Source organism: Mastacembelus armatus, chromosome 21 (genome assembly GCF_900324485.2).
Source record: "Mastacembelus armatus chromosome 21, fMasArm1.2, whole genome shotgun sequence".
Classification (NCBI taxonomy): domain Eukaryota; kingdom Metazoa; phylum Chordata; class Actinopteri; order Synbranchiformes; family Mastacembelidae; genus Mastacembelus; species Mastacembelus armatus.
Genome location: NC_046653.1, coordinates 28,576,186 through 28,595,698, shown reverse-complemented (window position 1 = coordinate 28,595,698; position 19,513 = coordinate 28,576,186). Strand labels below are relative to the sequence as shown.

The 19,513-nt window shown below is 40.2% G+C and overlaps 1 protein-coding gene across 9 annotated transcripts in view; it reads right to left on the bottom strand.

Annotated features, from left to right (window-relative positions):
- Positions 1-19,513, bottom strand: part of LOC113123841 (titin-like) — a 218,002-nt gene that overhangs the window by 128,627 nt on the left and 69,862 nt on the right. For 4 of the 9 annotated variants that reach the window (XM_026296157.2, XM_026296159.2, XM_026296165.2 and 1 more), the window contains 21 exons: positions 19,353-19,430; positions 19,224-19,250; positions 18,974-19,030; positions 18,754-18,798; positions 18,458-18,511; positions 17,785-17,829; positions 17,167-17,238; positions 16,857-16,925; positions 16,605-16,682; positions 16,371-16,433; positions 15,181-16,137; positions 14,685-14,987; positions 14,322-14,435; positions 13,994-14,083; positions 13,206-13,688; positions 11,841-11,912; positions 3,382-3,453; positions 2,992-3,102; positions 2,787-2,888; positions 2,316-2,360; positions 213-1,859 (listed from right to left, as the gene is read on the bottom strand). In XM_026296157.2, the coding sequence (XP_026151942.1) occupies positions 213-1,859; positions 2,316-2,360; positions 2,787-2,888; positions 2,992-3,102; positions 3,382-3,453; positions 11,841-11,912; positions 13,206-13,688; positions 13,994-14,083; positions 14,322-14,435; positions 14,685-14,987; positions 15,181-16,137; positions 16,371-16,433; positions 16,605-16,682; positions 16,857-16,925; positions 17,167-17,238; positions 17,785-17,829; positions 18,458-18,511; positions 18,754-18,798; positions 18,974-19,030; positions 19,224-19,250; positions 19,353-19,430 (4,584 nt within the window). The remainder of the gene's footprint in view (positions 1-212; positions 1,860-2,315; positions 2,361-2,786; positions 2,889-2,991; positions 3,103-3,381; positions 3,454-11,840; positions 11,913-13,205; positions 13,689-13,993; positions 14,084-14,321; positions 14,436-14,684; positions 14,988-15,180; positions 16,138-16,370; positions 16,434-16,604; positions 16,683-16,856; positions 16,926-17,166; positions 17,239-17,784; positions 17,830-18,457; positions 18,512-18,753; positions 18,799-18,973; positions 19,031-19,223; positions 19,251-19,352; positions 19,431-19,513) is intronic. The other 5 variants (XM_026296164.2, XM_026296158.2, XM_026296161.2 and 2 more) reach the window with 5 other exon arrangements.

Sequence of the window (19,513 nt, the reverse complement as noted above, 5' to 3'; positions counted from 1 at the left end):
ACAAATGACATGACAAAGGACAAAAAGTAATGAATATGACCAGGATGAACACAAAAAAGTGATGGCAGTAAGTGCATCACATTTAAGATATTATGAGGCAAAGATGACTGTGATGGAGGCATGATGGCAGGAATGGGTAGAGGTTATTCTGGGCATGAACGGAGGGTTTATCTTGGTCATCACCCAACAAGTTGGGGCCACCACCATCTCACCTCTCCTTGTCACCCCTGGAACCTCCAGTGCACCTTCTTCTCCTTCACCCTCCCAGTCCTCTGAGCCATAACTTTCCCGAGGAACTAGTTCCCAGCCCCAGGCCTCTTCTTCCTCCTGCGCTGCCTCTTCCTCAGTTTCAAACTCCTCTTCAAATATCTCCTCCTCTGTCTGGGTGTCAACCTTCTTCATCTGCACAGCTCCAGGAGAAACCTCTTTCAACAGGGGTACCTTCCCTTTACCAGGTTTTGCTGCTTCTGCAGCCTTTTCTGCCTCTGGTGATGGCTTCTTTGGGACTTTTTTAAGAGTCACACCTTCAATAGTGTCTTTTGGTGAAACAGTTTTAGGAACTCTTTTAAGTTTATCAACACTTGGCTTCCTCTCAACAGGTATTGCCTCTACTTCTTTGAGCTTCTCAACTTTAGGAGAAGGTGTCTTTTTTAGCTCAACCTTCTTGAGCTGCTCCACAGGCTTCAGGACCACTTCTCCCTTCTCCTCTTTCACTTTTGGTGTAACTCCCTTCTTCAGATGCAGAGGTTTGGCCTCCTCAGGAGCTTTCTCTGGTTTTTTAACAGAGGTTGGAACAGGAGACACAATTTCCTCCACTAGAACTGTTTCTGCCTCCTTCTGCTTCTCTGGCTTCTCCCCTGGAGCCTCCAGGATCTCAGGTTTCTTCGGGCCAACCTCTCGTTCTCGTACTGTTTTTTTATCTGGACTTGTGTGGTGATAGTGCTGGTCATCAGTTGTCATCTTCTCTTTCCCCTCTGCTGGTTTCTTCTCAGGCTCTGCTGTCTTTTTGGAAGGCCTTAAGAAAGGCTTCAGCTTGACATGTTCTACTTCTTGTTCTTGTGTCGGGATTATCTTCACCTTGGTGGGTGCCTTGACCTCCTCAGGCTCTTTTTCAGGAGTTTTCTTTTTATCTAATGGTTTTGGTACCTTGGCTGCTAGTTCCTTTGCTTCTGGAGGAGCATTTTCAGCTATCTTAGGAGCTTCTTGGGTTTCTACCTCTCTGGGGGTTATTTCATCCTTCTGAAAAGGCACAGTGTTCCTGTCTGGCCTCTCCTTTTTAACCTTCTCTGGCTTTTCTGTATGTTTAACAGGCTTCTCAAATGGTTTTAATTTGACTACTTCTGGTTCCACTTCATCTAAAGGCAATTTTTTCACTTTCTTCAAGGCTGCACTAGATGGGACAGGTTCCTCTTCCTTTGGTTCTTTGGGAGTTTTCTTCAGAGAAATCTTATCTTCCGGTTTCTCATCTTTAGTGATAGGTTTCTGGCGGATCCATGTGCCTTTACGGGTCTCTTTTCGGTCTTCTTCTTTGGGTTTAATAACTTCAGGCTTTTTCAACACATCTGCTTTCTCTTGTGGCTTATTCTCTTCTACAGGTACCTTGGTGGCAACTGACCTCTCAGCAGCCTCTTCTCTATCCACCATCTCCTCAATATGAAAGACCGTGGTCTTGGTGACCTTTAGAAGTTTTTCCTCCTCTTCAGCCTCTTTAGGTAAAACCAAAGGAATCTTCTTCAGTTTGATAATCTCCTTCTCTTCTTCCAATTCTCTCTTAACTCTGGTTGTTTTCCTCAAAGAGGGAATCTCAAAAGTCCCATCCTCTTCCAACTGAATTATACCTTTTTTGTGCAGAACCGTTTCTGAGGCAGCAAAGGTTTGACATTATTTACTGGCACTTAACTAACATCACAATGTGTACAAACATACATATACTCTAAACCCACAAATGAGTAAAATAAATACAGAAACATAAATAAAAAAACAATTTTATTATAAAGCTAATTCAGAACATAGATGCACAAAAGGACAAAGACAAGACAACTTTCACAGAACAGAGCTACTACAGAACAACATATGTGTATAATCATTTAAACTGGTAATTTTTAAACTGTGGTGATGGTAAAAGTTTTGAACCAAAAATGGTGAACACATTGATTTGACGTAGAATACTACAGTGTCCCAGCATGCTGAACTGATTGTTTGGAAAAAGTCTGTGAATTTGGGATTTGAGAACATAGCTATTTTGTTTTGATTTAATGCCGCAAGTTGCTGTGCCATGTATTGACATAATTTCAAGTTGCAGTTGATGTTCCTACCTTTCTTGACTCCTCCTGGTGCTTGAACGGGTCCCTTGGTTTCATCTAATACAGGGGTGTAGTTCAGACAATTGTTAATTAGGTAATGAAATTGTCATGAAAAGCAGCTTCAGTGGTTTAAAAACTAGGAAGACTACAAAACAGTGAGAATTTCCCATCAAACACATTCAAAAATAATAAAGGTTCTAATGCAGAAGACACATGATAAAGTTTTTGATTTGTAAAACAGTGTAGTCCAGTAATACATTATTTTGTTGCCATGTGTTAGGATGTAGACCTAAAATAAAACTGTGGACAAGACAAAACGGGCATACTGTGTTCAACGTTAAGGAAGTAATGACCAAACAAAACATAGGAAGACCAACAATGTAACACGACAGACAGTACTGCTGCTAGTGATCATCCTGAGTGGACCACAAGACAAAACAAATACAGATGATGCTTCCTTCTCAGACTTTAAAATGTCTCTACCTGTCTCAGGAATGACAGTTTCTACCACATCTGGCTTTTCTTCTTCTGTAGTCGTCATTTTGGTTGCTTCTTCAGCGGTCAGAGCAGGCTGTGTCTTGGTCACTTCAAGAATAAAAAAGAGGGAGGTGTATGACCGAAACACACTGCTCTTCTAAAAGCACTCCAAGGTTTGGCTTTAATTGTGTAAGAATTACTGTCTGGATACCTGGCAGAGTTTCGTCTTTTGGAGGAACTTTCTTCTCCAACTTAGTTTTTGCAGTGATTTCAGGCCTCTCTGCAGGTTCTAGGCCCTTCTCAGCAACCTGTGACTTCCGCTCTTAAAAGTACAAGGAAGAAAAGTAAAACCAATTGAAAGAAAAGTTCTCACTTCACTGTAGCTCTGAGAGCTTGACACCAAAAGAACCATAATTGTATGTTCATAACCATTTTGTATGATTTCTTTTTTTCCCAAAATATTTCATTTTGTTTTTTCATTTTGTTTTTTGCATGATACAATGACTTTCTTCAGGATCAAGACTGACATTCATTTATGAATGTCATCCACAGAGCAACAGACAGACATAAACACCAAATATGTTTAATAGACATTAGGTACCTTCTTGAGGAGCACCTGGCTTTACCGGTAGTTCTTTGACTTGTGGTGGTGGCTCCTTCTCCTTCACAGGAACTTGAAAATAAAATGATATGACAGTCATAATCTTGACACAGACAAGACAAGAAACTCTGTAGTGAGAACATGCAAAGCTGGAAGACTGAGTTCAAAGATGGAAGTAGTTATCGAACAACAAAGAGAATTAGCAAAAAAAAAAACAAAAAAAAAAAATCTAGGTTGATGGTTTCTGATAGTAAGCAAGAAGACAGCTTGTGCCCAAACAAAATGGGTGACATGACATGGATATCTTCTTGAAGTGGTCATGACAAAGAGGTATGAGTTTCGGAAATTCTTAAGAGGATACCAAGGGAGTGCACAAGAATGTCTGGTGCTCAGATCAAAAACACGTGCTCTGTGACATAGAAAAATGTCCCTATATACCTCTGGAAGATTCCTGAAGGGAGACAAAAGACAAAAGCCTCATTTCTAAGATGGACTCAAGCCCTGGAGCTTCTCCTTGTTTTCTGATTGTGGTTTCATCTTCCCGAGGAGGCATGTATCGATCATCTGCATCCAGACTGGACTGTTCAGGTCCTGATTCCCATTTCCTGAAGAAACCTTCCCCACATTCTGGGGTTTCTGTTTTGTGCTTTTTCACCATCTTTGGCTTGTTTTTATCTGTTACTGACAGTTCTCTGACTGTGGCCTCATGCCACCCTGCCAAATCTCTATCACTTCCAAAGGTACCCTGCTCAATCAATGACTCTTTCGGTTTTGCCTCAAATAAGAATGGAACAGTGACCTGTCTGTGAACTTCCTGTCTCGCTTTCATTCCTTCTTCAGCATTAACTTTGACAGCTCGATCCTCAACCTGTTTGGTATTTGGCCATTGTTCGTGGCTTTTACTGTCTAATTTACCTGACACAATTTCTAGAATGTCTCTGTTTTCTACCCTTTTCAGATCTATCACCGCATCTGCAAACATTACTGTGGCTTTGCTATCTGTGTCTTCCATATTCAGTTTTGTTTTTTCATGCCTTTGTGGAGTATCTAATATAACTTCTTTCACTGGTTTTTCATATACAACATCTATTGCCTGTGTCTTTGAAGCTCTTTTTTCCTGCTTCATGTCTTCACTTAGAGAAACACACAAAAAATTCTCTTTGACTGTGTCTATTTTGGACCCAGTATACTCATCTGTAACCTGATCATCTTTGAAAGAGACTGGTTTCTTTGGTGCTGTGTTATCATATTTACCTTCCTCGTGCCATACCAATGTTTCTTCAATAATCTGAGGAGTAACAGCTCCGACCTCTGCCTCCTGTTGGGTTTGTTTCTCTTTTATTAGTTTTATGTTTGTGTCTTTTTTTTCAGAATAAATGCCCATGCTTTCCTTGCCAGTCTCTGGGCTTTGTGAATGTCTTATAAGAGGAACTTCACCGGACTCATGTACATCGACTTTCCTTGAGGCAACATTTTTTACAAGTTTGTCAGGAACAATAAATTGTTCCAGCATGTTAGATTTAAAATCTCCAACTTTAACTACGAGATAATTTTCAGATGGCACATCCATTACAGGTGGAACAAAAATTGTTCTCTCAAACTGTTCCTGTTTTGGTTCTGTTACTTCAAATGGAGTAACATGACCATATTCACCTTTTACTACAACTGTTCTGGACTGCACTTCATCAAGAGCCATTTTTGTGCTTTTGCCCAAACTTTGCCGTTTGTCTTTTGGAGACTCTGGTTTCTTTGTCTGGACGTCTTCAGTCTCCTGCTCCTCTGTTCTGTTTTTTTCTTTGTTTTGAGAAACATGTTCTGAATCATCTATCACCTCGAGGGTTTCTTGTTTCATCTGTATTGCTGTTTTTAGTACTTGTTGATGAATTGTGTTTGACTTAACTGCTCCTGAACCTGTTCTTTTGACATCAGTTTTCTCCGCTTCATTTTTAACAATGTCTTCTTTGGAGTTGGCTTTTACAACAGAGTTGTGTTTAGACATGTCTAATACTGACTGTCCAACTTCTGCAATGTGAAATTTTCTAGGTGCAACTTCCATCACAGGTGCCATTGGGCACTTTCTCTGAAGTTGCTGTAGTTTTGTTTCTGTCACTTCAGAAGTAACACTACCATATTCATCTGTTACTGAGATGGTCTTGGATTGGAGCTCTTCAGCAGCCTGTTGTTCAGATAATTTGCCTTGCACACTTCTGACTGAACTCTTTCCTCCAGTTTGTTCTTGCTTCGTTGGTTTTGGTGCTACAGTTGGAGGGATTTTATCAGTTTCATCTTTATTTGCTTCTGCTGTAATCTTTTCAGTTTCAACTAACTGCTGTTGAGAAATGCCATTGAGCTCTTCTTTTATTTTCACATAACCCTGTGTAAGTGCAACTGTTCTGGCCTGGACTGCTTCAACCATAGTCTTTTTAGATTTGACTGAATCTGGCCTTTCACATTTTTGAGCTTCGTCTTTCTTCTGAGAAACAAGTTCAGTGATATCCCCAGGAGCCACTTTTAAAATGTCATCTCTGATAATCTCATGTGAGAATGGTATATCTTCAGCCTCCTGAGTTCTGACTGTCTTTAGGTGTCTCCACTTCAGGGATATTGATGGCTTTTGAGGAATAATGTCTTCTTCATCAACTGCAAATCCAGTTTCTTTACTTTCTGTACATTCTTCTAAAGCAGCTTTCCCCATCCTTGATGAAACTAAAGCATTTGTTTCAGTTTGTTCCTGTGTTGTATTTACCTCCTTAAGAGTACTAATTAGCTGTCCTTGTTCAACTACAATCTGTTTAGGTGTGGTAAGGTTCTGTTTTTCTTCTGGATGCTGGTTAGTTTCCTTGATTTCTACATGTTTTTCAGGGCCAGCAGTTTTCTCCAGTAAAGCTGCAATGGAACTTTGTCTTTCCATTTGTGCCTCTGCTGTTTTCATCTCTGCTTCTGCAAAAGTACCTTCAAATGGCTTATCATTACCTACACAAACCTTGAGCTGGTCTTGCTCAACAATGATCTCTTGAGGTTTAGTAGGTTTCTGTTGTGCTGCCTGTGGAGATATTGCTTTGCTTTTTACATGTTTTTCATTTGTACCAATTTTATTTGTAACTTTTTCAGTTTTATCATTAATGGTGCTGAAGTTTGCCTGGATTTGTTCCCCTGCAGTGTCGTTAATTTTGGCTAACACCTGTTCTCTCTCGTTCACAGACGCCATTTTCTCTGCGATATCTGTTACCTTTGCTGCTGCATTTTCACTTTGTTTGGTCTCTGCAGTTTTTTCAGGAGCTTGTTCATTTTCTTTAGAAGTTTCTTCTACATTTCTTTCCATTTGGTCCTGTTCTGTTTTTGTGTCTTTCAGATGAAGGACTTTCAAAGTTTTGTCTTTAACTAAGCTGACCTTAAGCTGCTCTTGCTCCCCTATAATCATTTGAGGTTTGGTGAGTTTCTGCTGTGGTTCTTGTGTAGATATTAGAACCTTCTCTGGCTCTGTGACAAATTCTTTAGTGATTGTAGTTTGAGGTGTCCCACCTTCAGCAGGAGCCTCTTTTTTAGTTTTAAAAGTTATACATTTTGATGGGATTTGCTTGTCTGCAGTCGCTTTGGTTTTGACAATCGTTTGTTCTTCTGCCATCAGGGATACGGGCTCCTCTGGAGTTACAAGCTCTGCAATTTCAATTACCCTATTACCTGATGCAACATCAGTGTCTTTGGTAACTCCAAGAGTTTCAGAACCTAGCTCCAGTTCTAGACACAGTTCCTCCATTAAGGGTGTAACTGAAACCTTTCTTTCAACTTGTTCCTTTCTTGCTGGCTTCTGCTCTTCAATAAGAGTATATGTGACAGCTTTGTCAGTTGTATGTAACGTCTGGTATCTTACTTTTGTTGTTTCCTTTTTATCAGGAGAAATGGACTCTGGCTCTGTAATCTCTTCCTTACTTGATGCAGATTCCTTTGCTTGTAATTTTTTGGAAATATTTTCTGTTAACAGTGATTCTTCTCGTTCTACCTCACCTGTACCTCCTATGAGTGGCTTTCTTTGGGTTTGTACCAGCCGTAGCTGTGTCTCTTTGTCTAGTGTTGCTTTTGAATATTTGTTTTGAACTGTGGTAATCTTTGGCTGTAGGGGCTCATCAGGAGTGTCCTCAGCTCTGGCTAGCTTTTCTGTTGTTACTGTCCCCGATTTTTTTCCTGATGTCTTTCTTTCTGCTGCTTCCTGCTCTTTTGTTTTGGTTTCTGTGTGTTTCTGGTTTGTGTCACTGGGGACTTTTTTGTCTGTCACTGTCTGCTGCATGCCTTCCAGGGGTATGGATCTGGTTGCTGATTTGCCAGTAGCACATTGTTTTATAAATACACCAGATTCAACTTGTTCCACATTTCTGTTCGGCTCATCAGTGGGAGTAATTTTAGTATATTTGTCATTAGCTGGGGTCATCTCTGATTGAACAGGCTCGTTGATGGTAGCAGTTTTTCCTGGCTTGAGTTCTTCTGGAGCAAAAGTTTTTGAAGTGAACTGTTTAGAAACCTCAGCACCACTTGTCTTTCTTTTAGCTTGATCCAGTTTTGTTGGTTTTTGAACTTTGATGATGTTTTCGCTCATGTCTAACTGGACTTCTGAGGACATCTGTGGTCTTTTTGTTGGCGGTGGCTTTATGTCTGCAGAAGTTAAATCTGTAATGAATTCCTTTGTTTCTACTGTGGTTGTGGGGACAGAGGACGTCCATTCAGTGCTTTCCATTTTTGTTGTTTCCTTTCCAATAGTGGGAGTGGTTTCAGAAGTTTCACCTTTAATGCCGACGCCCTTAGCTACACCTTTTTCCTGAGGAACTGCATCGGGCTTTTGTTTCTCCTCAGTTGAAAATGTTCTAAAAATTTTCATCTTTGTCTTCTGCTTTTCAGTGGGAAAAATTTTGTCTATGTCACCCTCTCTGATCTCTGACTGAACCTTAACTACTTCTTGTCTTTTTTCAGTTTGAAATGATTGATCATTACTCAGGGCTTTTTTAACTGGTGTCTCTTCTGTTTTGACCAACATTTGTCCCTTTTCCATTGTCGGAGGTGCTTTTCTTTCACTGTGTTCCTGCTTTGTTTTTGACCCTTTGGTTGTGGAGGCTTCATGTGGCTTATCTTCAGTCGTAAACATCTTGGATTCATTTAACATTTGTTCTCCATCCTTTGAAGGTATCAGTCTTGTTGGGGGAATGTCTTCCACTGTGAGTAATGTTTGTTTTGGTGCACCCTCTATCTCAGACTTAATGGTGAGGGTAGTCCTTCTTTTCATTCCCTGTTCTGTTTGTTTCATATCGTCATTTTTTCCTGTTACTCTCTTCGACTTAATGCTATCAAATTTAATGTCTCTTTTTCGTCCAGCCTGTTCCTTTGGGTTTTTTTCTGTGTGTATTTTCTTTGCATGAATCTGTTCTGTTTTTTGTAATTCCTCAGTTAGTCCTTCACCTTCTTTGAAGTCCTCCTCAGTTCTAGTGAATTTTTCAAGAGTGTCTTCCTCAAGTAATTCTGTATCTGTGACATCTTTTTCCTGGGGTGGTTCAAGTACATCCAAAGGTTTTTTCTCTTTCTGAGCCAATCCATTTTTTGTGGACTGACAGTTTGCTAATTGTGCCTCTTGTCTGACTAGTTTATTAGCTTCCTCAGATTGAACTATCACAGGTTTGGGAAACATCAATTCTATTGGTACAACAGATTTTGAAAAAACACTTTCTTGTGTCTTCAAGGTCATTTCATTTTCAGCCTCTGAAGGTTTCTGGAGACAGGCTTTATCTAAAGGCTTGTTCTGTGTCATACTGGGTAACTGGGGTTTATAAACTGTAGGTTTATCTTTGAGCACCTGTGTCATAAGGCCTCCTTCCTTTTCAGCCTCAACAGTTTCCTTCTGCAGTTCTATTAATGGTTTCTGATTAGAAAAAAGTTTAACTGACATTTCGGGACTCTCTGCTTTTCTTTCAGTCCATACAATAGTTGTCTTATGTTGTTTTGTATCTTTTTTACTCACCGTTATTAGTTCACTTATCATGTCCATATTTTGTCTGGTAAGTTCATTCTGAATTGCCACAACATTTTGGCTGTTTTTTTGTTCAACTTTTTCTTTATTTTTTGAGATGGGGCCCTCTGTCTTTAAACCATCAGTAACAGATATATCACCACTTCTCATGGACACTTTTTCAGAATCCTGCATTGTATCTAGGATTCCTTCTTCCAGCAAAGATTTAATTCTGACACCAAGAGTATCTTCTTCATCATCCTGATGCTGCTTGGCTTTTTCATCTACAGCTTCTCTTCTCATGACCTTCTCTGAGACATGCGTTTCCTCTGACATGAAATCTTTCAGAATCTTCTGCTCTCCTGTTCCTTTCTCAGCCTTTAAAAGGCTCATGGTGCCTGCTTGAAATGAAGAATTAAGGAAATATGAAGACATAGCACCATGAAGTGGTGCCAAGAGATATTATGGAAAAAACACAGACAGACACACAACATTTGGAGTTAAGGCAGATAAACTGAGATAATAAAAAATAAAATTTTGTAGGAGGTGACAAGTAAGGACAGGACAATGTGCTGTCATTGTACCTGTGTCATGTCTTTTTCTTTTTATCTCAACTTGTTTTTCAGGAGACATAGGGGCAGGAACCGTCTCAGCCTCGATTTCTGTTCCTTTAAAGAAGAATCAGTTTTTGTTGAATCCATGATCATTTGAAAGAGAACAAAAAAAAACAGGAAAAAAGACTTAAAGCCCTTTAAAAACCTACAAAACAAAATGATATAAGAGCAATGTCATTTGAAGAGCACGTGCAACCATGAACACAAGACTTTTGAAAACAGACAAAGAGGCGTGGATGGGAAATGGTGACTCCTGGTGGTTGTGGATAAAAAAGAAAAAACACTGCAACCAGACATGGAGTCTTATGAACGAGTTAAAAATTAAAATGATTGTTCTTATAGATTTTCTCTCTGTACCTCTGGAAGTTGCTTGTGGTGACATCTTTTTCTCCTCTGAAGGAACTCTATCTTTGATTGCGAGACTTCCTTTTTTGGTGTCTTCTGTTTCAGTCCTCTGAACAGGGACATCTTCGGTTTCCTGGTTTTTCTTATATTTTGCTTGAGGTTTTTGTACAACTGACTTAGACTCAGTTTTCTGTTCAATGGCTTTTGACGTCTCAAGGTTGACATCTGTTACTGAGTCTTTAGGTTTTAGCTTCGGGGTCACGTCCACTTTAGGTTTAAGTTTCTCCTTTTTTATCTCATCAGATTTAAATGTCTCTTGATTCTTTTCAGCTAGATTGTGTTTCTTTACTGACACTTGTTCTAATGTACTAGTTTTTTCTTTTTTAGAGTCAGAAATGTCTGTTGGTTTTAGCAGAGTTTGGTCTTTTCTACTTGTTTCCTCGTCCCACTTTTTCACTTCAGGGAGCATAACTTTGGGTGATTTCTGTTCAACTGTCAGTTCTCTCAGCTGCACTGTAATTTCCCCAGTTCTGCTGTATTTTTCTCTTGGAACAGTTGAAATTATCTCACCACCATCAGCTGATTCCTGATGAGTGACCTCAGTCAAAGCCTTTCCTCCAGTTTCCAGTCTTCCAGTTTGTTTGCTTGTGCTGATAAGAACTGGGGAAGGTTTAGTTTTGACTGCTTCTGTCACCAGTGACCATTCACCGTCTCCTAACTCTATTTCTTTGACTGAAGTAGCTTCCTTGCTTTGTTCTTTCTTGCTCTCTGTTTTAATAGTTACCTCTCCTGCCTTTGTGACTGTAACATTAGCTTTCTGGTATGGCAGTTGTCTGACTGATGTGCTGTCTTTCCTCTCAACTGTAATTGCCTCTGTTGGCAACTTGACTGTCCTGACAAAATACTGCTCTTCAGTTTTGCCTTGTGGGGGTTTAACCTGCAGTGCAGTGACCTCTCTGTCTTTGCCAAGTTCAGTTTCGTCCACATCCTGTGTTTTCAGGACGGCCTTGTGTTTGCTTGCCATGGTCTCTTTTGAGTTTGAAGTGTCAGTAACAGATATTGCACCTCTCAATTCAGACATTTGATCTTTTTGGCTCAGTTTTTCTGTAGTTCTTACAACATCTACTTCTACTTCTGATAACAACATTAGTTTCTTGTCCAGAGAAGCAACTTCTTCGCCATACAGCACTTTAGCATGTTCTTCCACCACTTTGTGTTCCCTAACTTCTTCTGCTGGTGACCCTTTCTCTGTCACATAATAAGCATTCCATATTTTGGCGGCTCCCTTCCTTTGCTCTATCTTGACTTGACTCCTAATTGCTGGAGTTTTTAAGAGGTGATGAAGAAGAGGCGTCATTTGGTGGCGCCAAGAAATCATGACAAAACACAAAGACAAGTATTAGTGTTAGAAAGGGACAGCACAGCGATTAAAAGGTTGAGGTGATAATCCACGTAGTGTGCATTATCATCAAGATGTGGTTAAAGAACTCATGTTTTCAGATGATTGGTACCTTGTTCAGGAAGATGGAGTTTTTTGTCCTGTTCGACCTCTGGGGTCTTCTCAATCTTCGGAGTTTCTATTTCTTTTAAAGAATCAATCATTTTTTTAATCCAAGGTGGTTTAAAAAGAAGAGAATTGAGACAGTTAAACAAAAGCAGCACATGCCGAATAACACCAGTCACAGCAGGCAGGAAGACATCAAGTTGATAAATAAGATAATGCTGAAGTAGCAACAGTTCAGTTTGGTGTTTTCCATACACATATGAATATGTGGCAAAGCACTGTCAGAGATAACATCTGCTGTAGGCTCAAAAATAAGTGGCAAAGTAAGATCAGGAATATAGTCATAAAGCACAACTTTAATGAGATTAGAGGCGGGCCCTGCTCTCTGCCAAATGTCTTTTTTAATCTTATTTTCAGTTAAAAAAAAAACCTGGATTGGATTATTTGATCTGTTTTGCTGTATCGCAGAGACCCTGGATGTTCACCAAGTGGAACTTTGTAGGACAATTTAATATCACAGATAATAACCACCTGATGATGATACCAATGAAAACCATCTGAATATAAATTTTTTTTAAATACTACCAAAAAGTAATACTTCTGAATAACATCATTATTGAAACTGACCTTGATAAGCAATAGAAAATGGATGAACAGATTGAGCAATCAACAAAAGGCTAATTAGTCTAAGTTTTGCATGAATTTTGAATAATGCCGACTATCTAAAATAATTAGTAATGGATGCTTTAAGCCATCTTTTGATAAAATCACATGCAACAATTTTATAATTAATGTTCAGACTACAGAAAAAAAAAATACTTATGTCTTTTGAAAATTAAATGCAAGACATTTTAATATGCTTGAAGGTGGATTTCTTTGAGGAAATTGACTTGAGGTGACTAAATATGCAGTAAAAAAAAAAGATATAAAATTTGTTGAGTTAAAGAAAAGTTCAAGGTGCTTTATTATTCTTACATTTGGTACTTTTTTGATATTTGCACAGATTCAAGCCCCAAATTTGTGACTGAATGGCAAGAGAGTACAAAGTTTACAGGTTTTACAAGTTTAATGCTTCTATGAGCATATGAATTGAATTTATACAGTTTTGACATCTTTCTGATTGGTTTTGTGACACTTACACTGACATGACAATGCAAATTCTTTTGTCAGTTCAAGTCTTGGGCTAAATTTAATTATAAATGTTGAACAGTGACTCAATGTGACAACATTTCAAGGTAAAGCCAATATTTCATTTGATGATGCAAACCACATCATGCCATACAGCAGCTGGTCAAACGCAGTAACTGAACTGGTACCACTAACATGAACACAACCCAAAGAAAGAAAGCGGTAATGTCTGTCTCAGCTGTACCTTTACAAAGAGTTTCTTCCACCGTTCTCTCAGGTTTAGCTTCAGGTGTCTCGTCAGGTATGTGATCAGAGGTCTTTGTAGAAACTTTTTCCTCTACAAAGACCTTCTCCATTTCTATCTTGGACACCTTGGCACGTGGCTTCTCCTCAGGACTTCTCTCATCTTCAGTCACTTTCTGAGGAACCTTTATAGGCCTCGTCTCAAGAGGAGCTTGTTCCAGAACTTTATTTTCCGGGGTTTTTTCTGGCACCAGCTTTGGAATCTCCTCCATTTTTCGATCAGGTGCCAGTACTTTCTCTGTGACTCTCTCAGGGAGTTTTTCCTTCACCTCAGCGCTCTGCAAAAGTGGTCTCTCAAGTACTGTTTCTGGGATTTTATCATGCAGCCTCTGATGTTCAGTCTCCTCATCAAACACCTTCTGAGGTACTTTTTCAGGCATGAGTTTAGGTTTGGGCTTTGAAGCTTTAGGAAGGTTTGTTTTGTCTATAGTGGATGTAAAAATGTAAAGAGCATGAATGTTATGGGCATTTTATGATAATCTCCACATTAAATTTTTATCATTTTGTCTACACGTGGAAATTTTGGTCAGATGACGGTGTCAGAGGAAAGGTCATGGAGTAGCCAAATCACTGAAATCACCCTCTGGAACATGTGTTACACTTAAAAAATATATAATTAAATGTGTGATGGTAAATAACCCTACTTCCTTAGACTCAAGACAAAGAAGAAGAAGCTACCAAAGCCTGGGCTCGTTATTGAGGAAAGATCCTAGAGAGACTTTGATGTACCTTTCACTGGTTCTTCTTTTGGAGGAAGGACAGCACGTTCTGGTTTTCTGGCTGCTTTTGGAGGCTTGGAGGTTTTTTCTTCGACACAAACTTGAAAGAATACCATTGACCAACATTAGAAGATTTACAATCAACTCTAGAAGAGTGTTGTTAGAGATGGACAAAACCTGCCACTCTATCGAGTGCCAAAACAAGAGACGTGAAGTAAACCTGACAAATGTTCAGTAACTCTGAGGCAGAGGTTAGACAGACAAACACACTGCAGAAGGGTTTAGGGGTTAATGTGTGGAGGTTTGGAATGACAACTGGCCAACTGAGCTTCAGGTACCTTTAACTTCCACAGGCGGCTTCTGTGCTACTCCTTCCTCTCTATCCACCTTTTGTGGGACTGTAGGTGGCGCTGGAGGTGCAATCACCTCCTTCTTTGGTGGTGTTTCTGGTACTTTAAAAGAACAAGTAAAGAAATGTGTTCCTGCTGTTCTCTGACTCACAGGAGAAATACAATTTCATGTCACAAAGTGAGACATAGACAAATCGACACACAATAAAACCCAGTGAGCTACAGGTTTTCTAAAGATTAAAGAATTAAGAAGTTTGCTTGCACAAACATCTGAAGTAAAAAACAAGTAACGGGTCAATAAGCAGATAAAAAAAACTTTAGTACTGTTTCTCAGCCAGAGATGTTGTATACCTTTCTTTGGAGGTTCCTTTGTGGTGGGCTCTGTTCTGGACTCTGGAGGTTCTTGTTTTCTCACTACAGCTTCAGCTTTTTTCACTACTGGTTCAGGTTTGGGAATCACTGCAGGTTCTGGTTTTGGAACTGGAGGTTCTGGCCTGGCAATGGCAGATTCTGGCTTCTGTACAGGAGGTTCAGGTCTCTGGACGTCTGGTTTTGGTTTTTCTGGTACTGCTTTCGGTTTTTGGGCTTCTGGCTTCACTGCTGCTAGTTTTGGCTTGATCTTTTCTGGCTCTGGTTTTGCAGCCTCTTCAGGCACTTAAAGCAACATTTAGATGGTTTTAGGTATAGGTAAAGAACATGAGGACAGTCAAAGATTCGCTTCAGTTCATGAAGCTAAGCAAATGCAGAAAATATGTATGAATACTGAAGACAGATATGGACACGGTTAGACCAAACATTCTCAACGGGTGTCAAATACAACGCACACATCCAAGCATACAGGAAATACCTTTAGATGGGGGCGTCACTGGTGCTGGCTGAGCTTCGGGCTGTGGCTCGACTACTGCTGCAGGTTTGGCTTCAGGTTCTGCTTTGGAAGCCAGTGTAGGCTTAGGCTTCGGTTCAGGTTCTGCTTTGGGAGCCGGTGCGACCTTAGGCTTCGGTTCAGGTTCTGATTCGGGAGCTGGTGCGACCTTACGTTTCGGTTCAGGTTCTGCTTTGGCAGCCGGTGCGACTTTAGGCTTCGGCTCAGGTTCTGATTTGGGAGCTGGTGCGACCTTACGTTTTGGTTCAGGTTCTGCTTTGGGAGCCGGTGCGACCTTAGGCTTCGGTTCAGGTTCTGATTTGGGAGCAGGTGCGACCTTACGTTTCGGTTCAGGTTCTGCTTTGGGAGCAGGTGCGACCTTAGGCTTCGGTTCAGGTTCTGCTTTGGGAGCAGGTGCGACCTTAGGCTTCGGTTCAGGTTCTGCTTTGAGAGCAGGTGCGATCTTAGGCTTCGGTTCAGGTTCTGCTTTGGGAGCAGGTGCGACCTTAGGCTTCGGTTCAGGTTCTGATTTGGGAGCTGGTGCGACCTTACGTTTCGGTTCGGGTTCTGCTTTCTGAGGCGGTGCGACCTTAGGCTTCGGTTCAGGTTCTGCTTTGGGAGCAGGTGCGACCTTAGGCTTCGGTTCAGGTTCTGCTTTGGGAGCCAGTGCGACCTTAGGCTTCGGTTCAGGTTCTGCTTTTGGACCCGGTGCGACCTTGGGCTTCGGTTCAGGTTCTGCTTTTGGAGCTGGTGTGACCTTAGGCTTCGGTTCAGGTTCTGCTTTTGGAGCCGGTGCGACCTTAGGCTTCGGTTCAGGTTCTGCTTTTGAAGCCAGTGTGACCTTAGGCTTCGGTTCAGGTTCTGCCTTTCGTCTGGGCTCGGGCTCAGTCTTTGGTACAGGCGACACTTTGGGCTCCACTGGCACCTGAGGTTTGGGCTCATCTTCATGTAGGTAACACAGACATTAGCTGAAGTTAGCATGGAAGAGTTCTCTAGAGTTCGAAGGAGTGAGATGACACTCCGCAGCAAGGAGTAGTGAAATTAGAGACAGTGTTATATGTAAAAGCAAGAGAAAATTAAAGTACAAAGACTAGTCATAATAAAATCAAGACAAATGTTAAGAGGTAAGAGGCTATGTAGCTGTGCGAGACAAGCTGTCAAACAGCAGGAGGTACCTGTCTTTGGCTTGTCAGCAGGGGGAGAAGGAGCAGCTGCATGCTTCTTAACCATCTCTGGTTCTTTGAAGAAACATTCAAAGATACCGTAAACCAGACCATCAACGGAAGCAAGACGATGAAAGGAAGAGAAGTGAATGTGAATACACACATCAGTCAAATAACAGAAGACAGTGTCATTAGCAAAGATGGCAGCTGTTCAGTAGAGAGATGTCAGAACACTTTCACCTCTACCTTTGGAAGAAGGAGCCTCCTTCTTCTCTGGGACTGAAACTACAGGAACCTTTTCCTCCACTGGCCTTTTGGCTTCTGCTACTCTCAGTAAAATAAGTGAAATTTCATAGAAACATTAAAGGAGGTTATACATCACACCTACGAAATTATACTAAATGCACAAGAACTAGTTTAACGGTGTGGACAACATGGAAAGCCATGAGTGAAGTTTGACTCAAATGGGACCATTCCAACAGCAATGGTATGTGGTACCTTTGGGTGGGGACGGTTCCTTCGCTGTTGGTGTCCGCTTCTCTTCAGGCTTTATCTCAGTTTTGGGAACTTAAAAGACACCAACTGTGTTAGCATCACAACAGAGATTCTTTGTATTTGCAGGTGAAGCAGAGCAGAAGATGACAGACAGAAGAAAGAAACAGCTAATGCAGTAACAATTCCATCCGTAACAAAACAAGACAGAATACAGGAAGAACAAACAGGAGTGAACAACACAAATCAATCAAAGGTGTTAGCAGTAGAGTACAGACCAAAAGCTGCAGCAGGAGAATGTTCAGCTTTGTACTACCTTCTGATGGGATTTCCTCTCTCAATTCCATTTTCTTGGTCTCCACTGTCTCCTCGATAGGAACTCTGGCAGCTAGTGGGGAAAGATGCTCAATATCATCATCAGTGTCAGCACATTTCCACTTTCTCAAGCCCATGATACTGCAGTAAAACCTTTAAAATAGGAATACCTGTTCACAACAAACATATTCAGATCTACAAAAATGCTGCTTTTGTCCTGTCAAGCTTAAATTACCTTAAATAATATGTAAAGAATCTGTTACTAGAGCAGACTCCAAACGTAATATGCATAGCAGACCAATTAGACATAAAGCTTTATGTTAAGTAAAATAATAACCATGAGTGCTTATCTGCATCCATGCATTTAAGGAAAGAAATGAAAAGTTTTTAGGAGGTCGGCAGAAAACAAAAACAATCTGGTGTGAGACTAATGTAGGAAGCAAAACAGGTCATTGTGATTAAACCCAAAAAAGAAGAAGGGTTATGGGACAAAGATAAAAAGAAGGGTGAGAGACATCAGAAGCAACTGACAGACTAGACATAAAGACAAACTAAGCAAGAGCCAAGGTGAAGAGCAGTTCAAACAAACATTTGATTTGTCACTGTCCGATCCTGATACCTTTGGTTGTGGACACTGTCTCTTCTGTCCAGCTCTGATACTCGACTGAAGGTGGCGACCACAAACGTGACAGAAGACAAACATGAGCAAAACAGTTTGTGCTCAGGGACAGAAACTCATGTCATTTCATAGTTCAACAAAGTGTAGTGGTCTCGGAGAAGCTTTAGTTCACCAATCAGTGAGACAGAACTGAAGAAGCTAAAGCTTTTAGTGAGCCGTCATTCCCTGACAAAGCATCAGTCACTTTACCACATTGGCTAAACACTACTGACAGTGAAATGATGACACAACTAAAAGTTAGTGAGTGTATGATGGGGAGGTTGAGGATGGGATGAAAGAAATGTCACAAACAAATAAATTAACAAGAATAACACGTTGTGTAGCGATGCAAGGATGTGAGAAACACATCTGGGGAAATTCACACTTTCAACTTTACTTCATGTTTTGATAAAGAATAGAAATAAATACATTAATTTTCAAATTTAACAAAATATATTATATTGTAGGTGGATAAATACTTTATGTGGATTTTTAAATGGTTCCCTGTATAGAATTCATCAAAATTAGGCCTGTCTCCTTTTAAAACTGAGAATTATGTCCCATTTTCCCCAGATCTGCTGCAGGTGGTTGTAAAGATGGAAAGAATGAGGTTTGAGTGAAAAAAAAGGAATACCTCTCTGCTCGATCTCCACCTCTTCTTCATATTGATACGAATATTCAGCTGATGCTTGAAAAAGAAGAAAAGGTTTGTTTCCATTGTTGACAACAAAAAGACAAAATGCAACATATGAACTAATATGATGGTCAGGGAGGTGAATGGTTACAGCAGTAAAAATAAGTAAGTTCTTTCTGTTAACTATAAATGATGAATTTAATGTGTAATTGAATTTCTCTGTGGCAAAAGTGACCAGTTCATTCCAGTAAAATCTGGCCAGGGTGTAAACAGATAACACACAAGAAAGTTAATACCTCTCTCTTCAGTCTTTTCTTCATAGTGATAGATTTCAGCAGATTCTTTAAAAAATAAAAACATGTCGGTCATAATGTTGTCAGCCAGAAAACACTGCCTTTAAAAGCATCACTTAGGCAGACTGATAAAAACTGACAGGCACATCTCTGATAGTCTAAATGGTAAAATGTGTTTTTGAATCTAAGTAGAAACCTTCCAAAATGAAGTGCCCCATCTTACCTTGAATTGCCACTGATGATGGCACTTCAGGTCTTTGAACTGAGGAGTCTGGGACATCTACAGAATATGGAAAACTAACTTAGCATAATTTATTCAAAAGTATTCAAAAGAACCAGGGTTGCATATATACAGTCATACTAGGACAAACATTCTATTTGCTATTCACTGACATTTTGGAAAATCCACATGCTTTCCTAAAATGCTCCTAATAGATTAAAGGTGTTGACAGAGATGAAAATTAAATACTTACCCATGGGTACCATCGCTAATTCAATGTCTTTGGAAAAAAAAGAGAGAGAAAATTGAACCATGTGTTAAATAATAAAATGGAAAAAAGCTGAGCAGAAGCTTAATAGGTGCCACCTGACTGGAACTGTACCTTTGCCAGACAAATAAAGCTCAGCTGTGCTCTTAGCCTCTCCTCTGGGCTCCAACCTCACAATCACTGAGTACACGCCTACATGGGATTAGTAATGAATGTTTAACACTCAAGGCATAAAAACAGTGAGAAAAAAATCTGTAGGGCTTTGTGATGGGCCA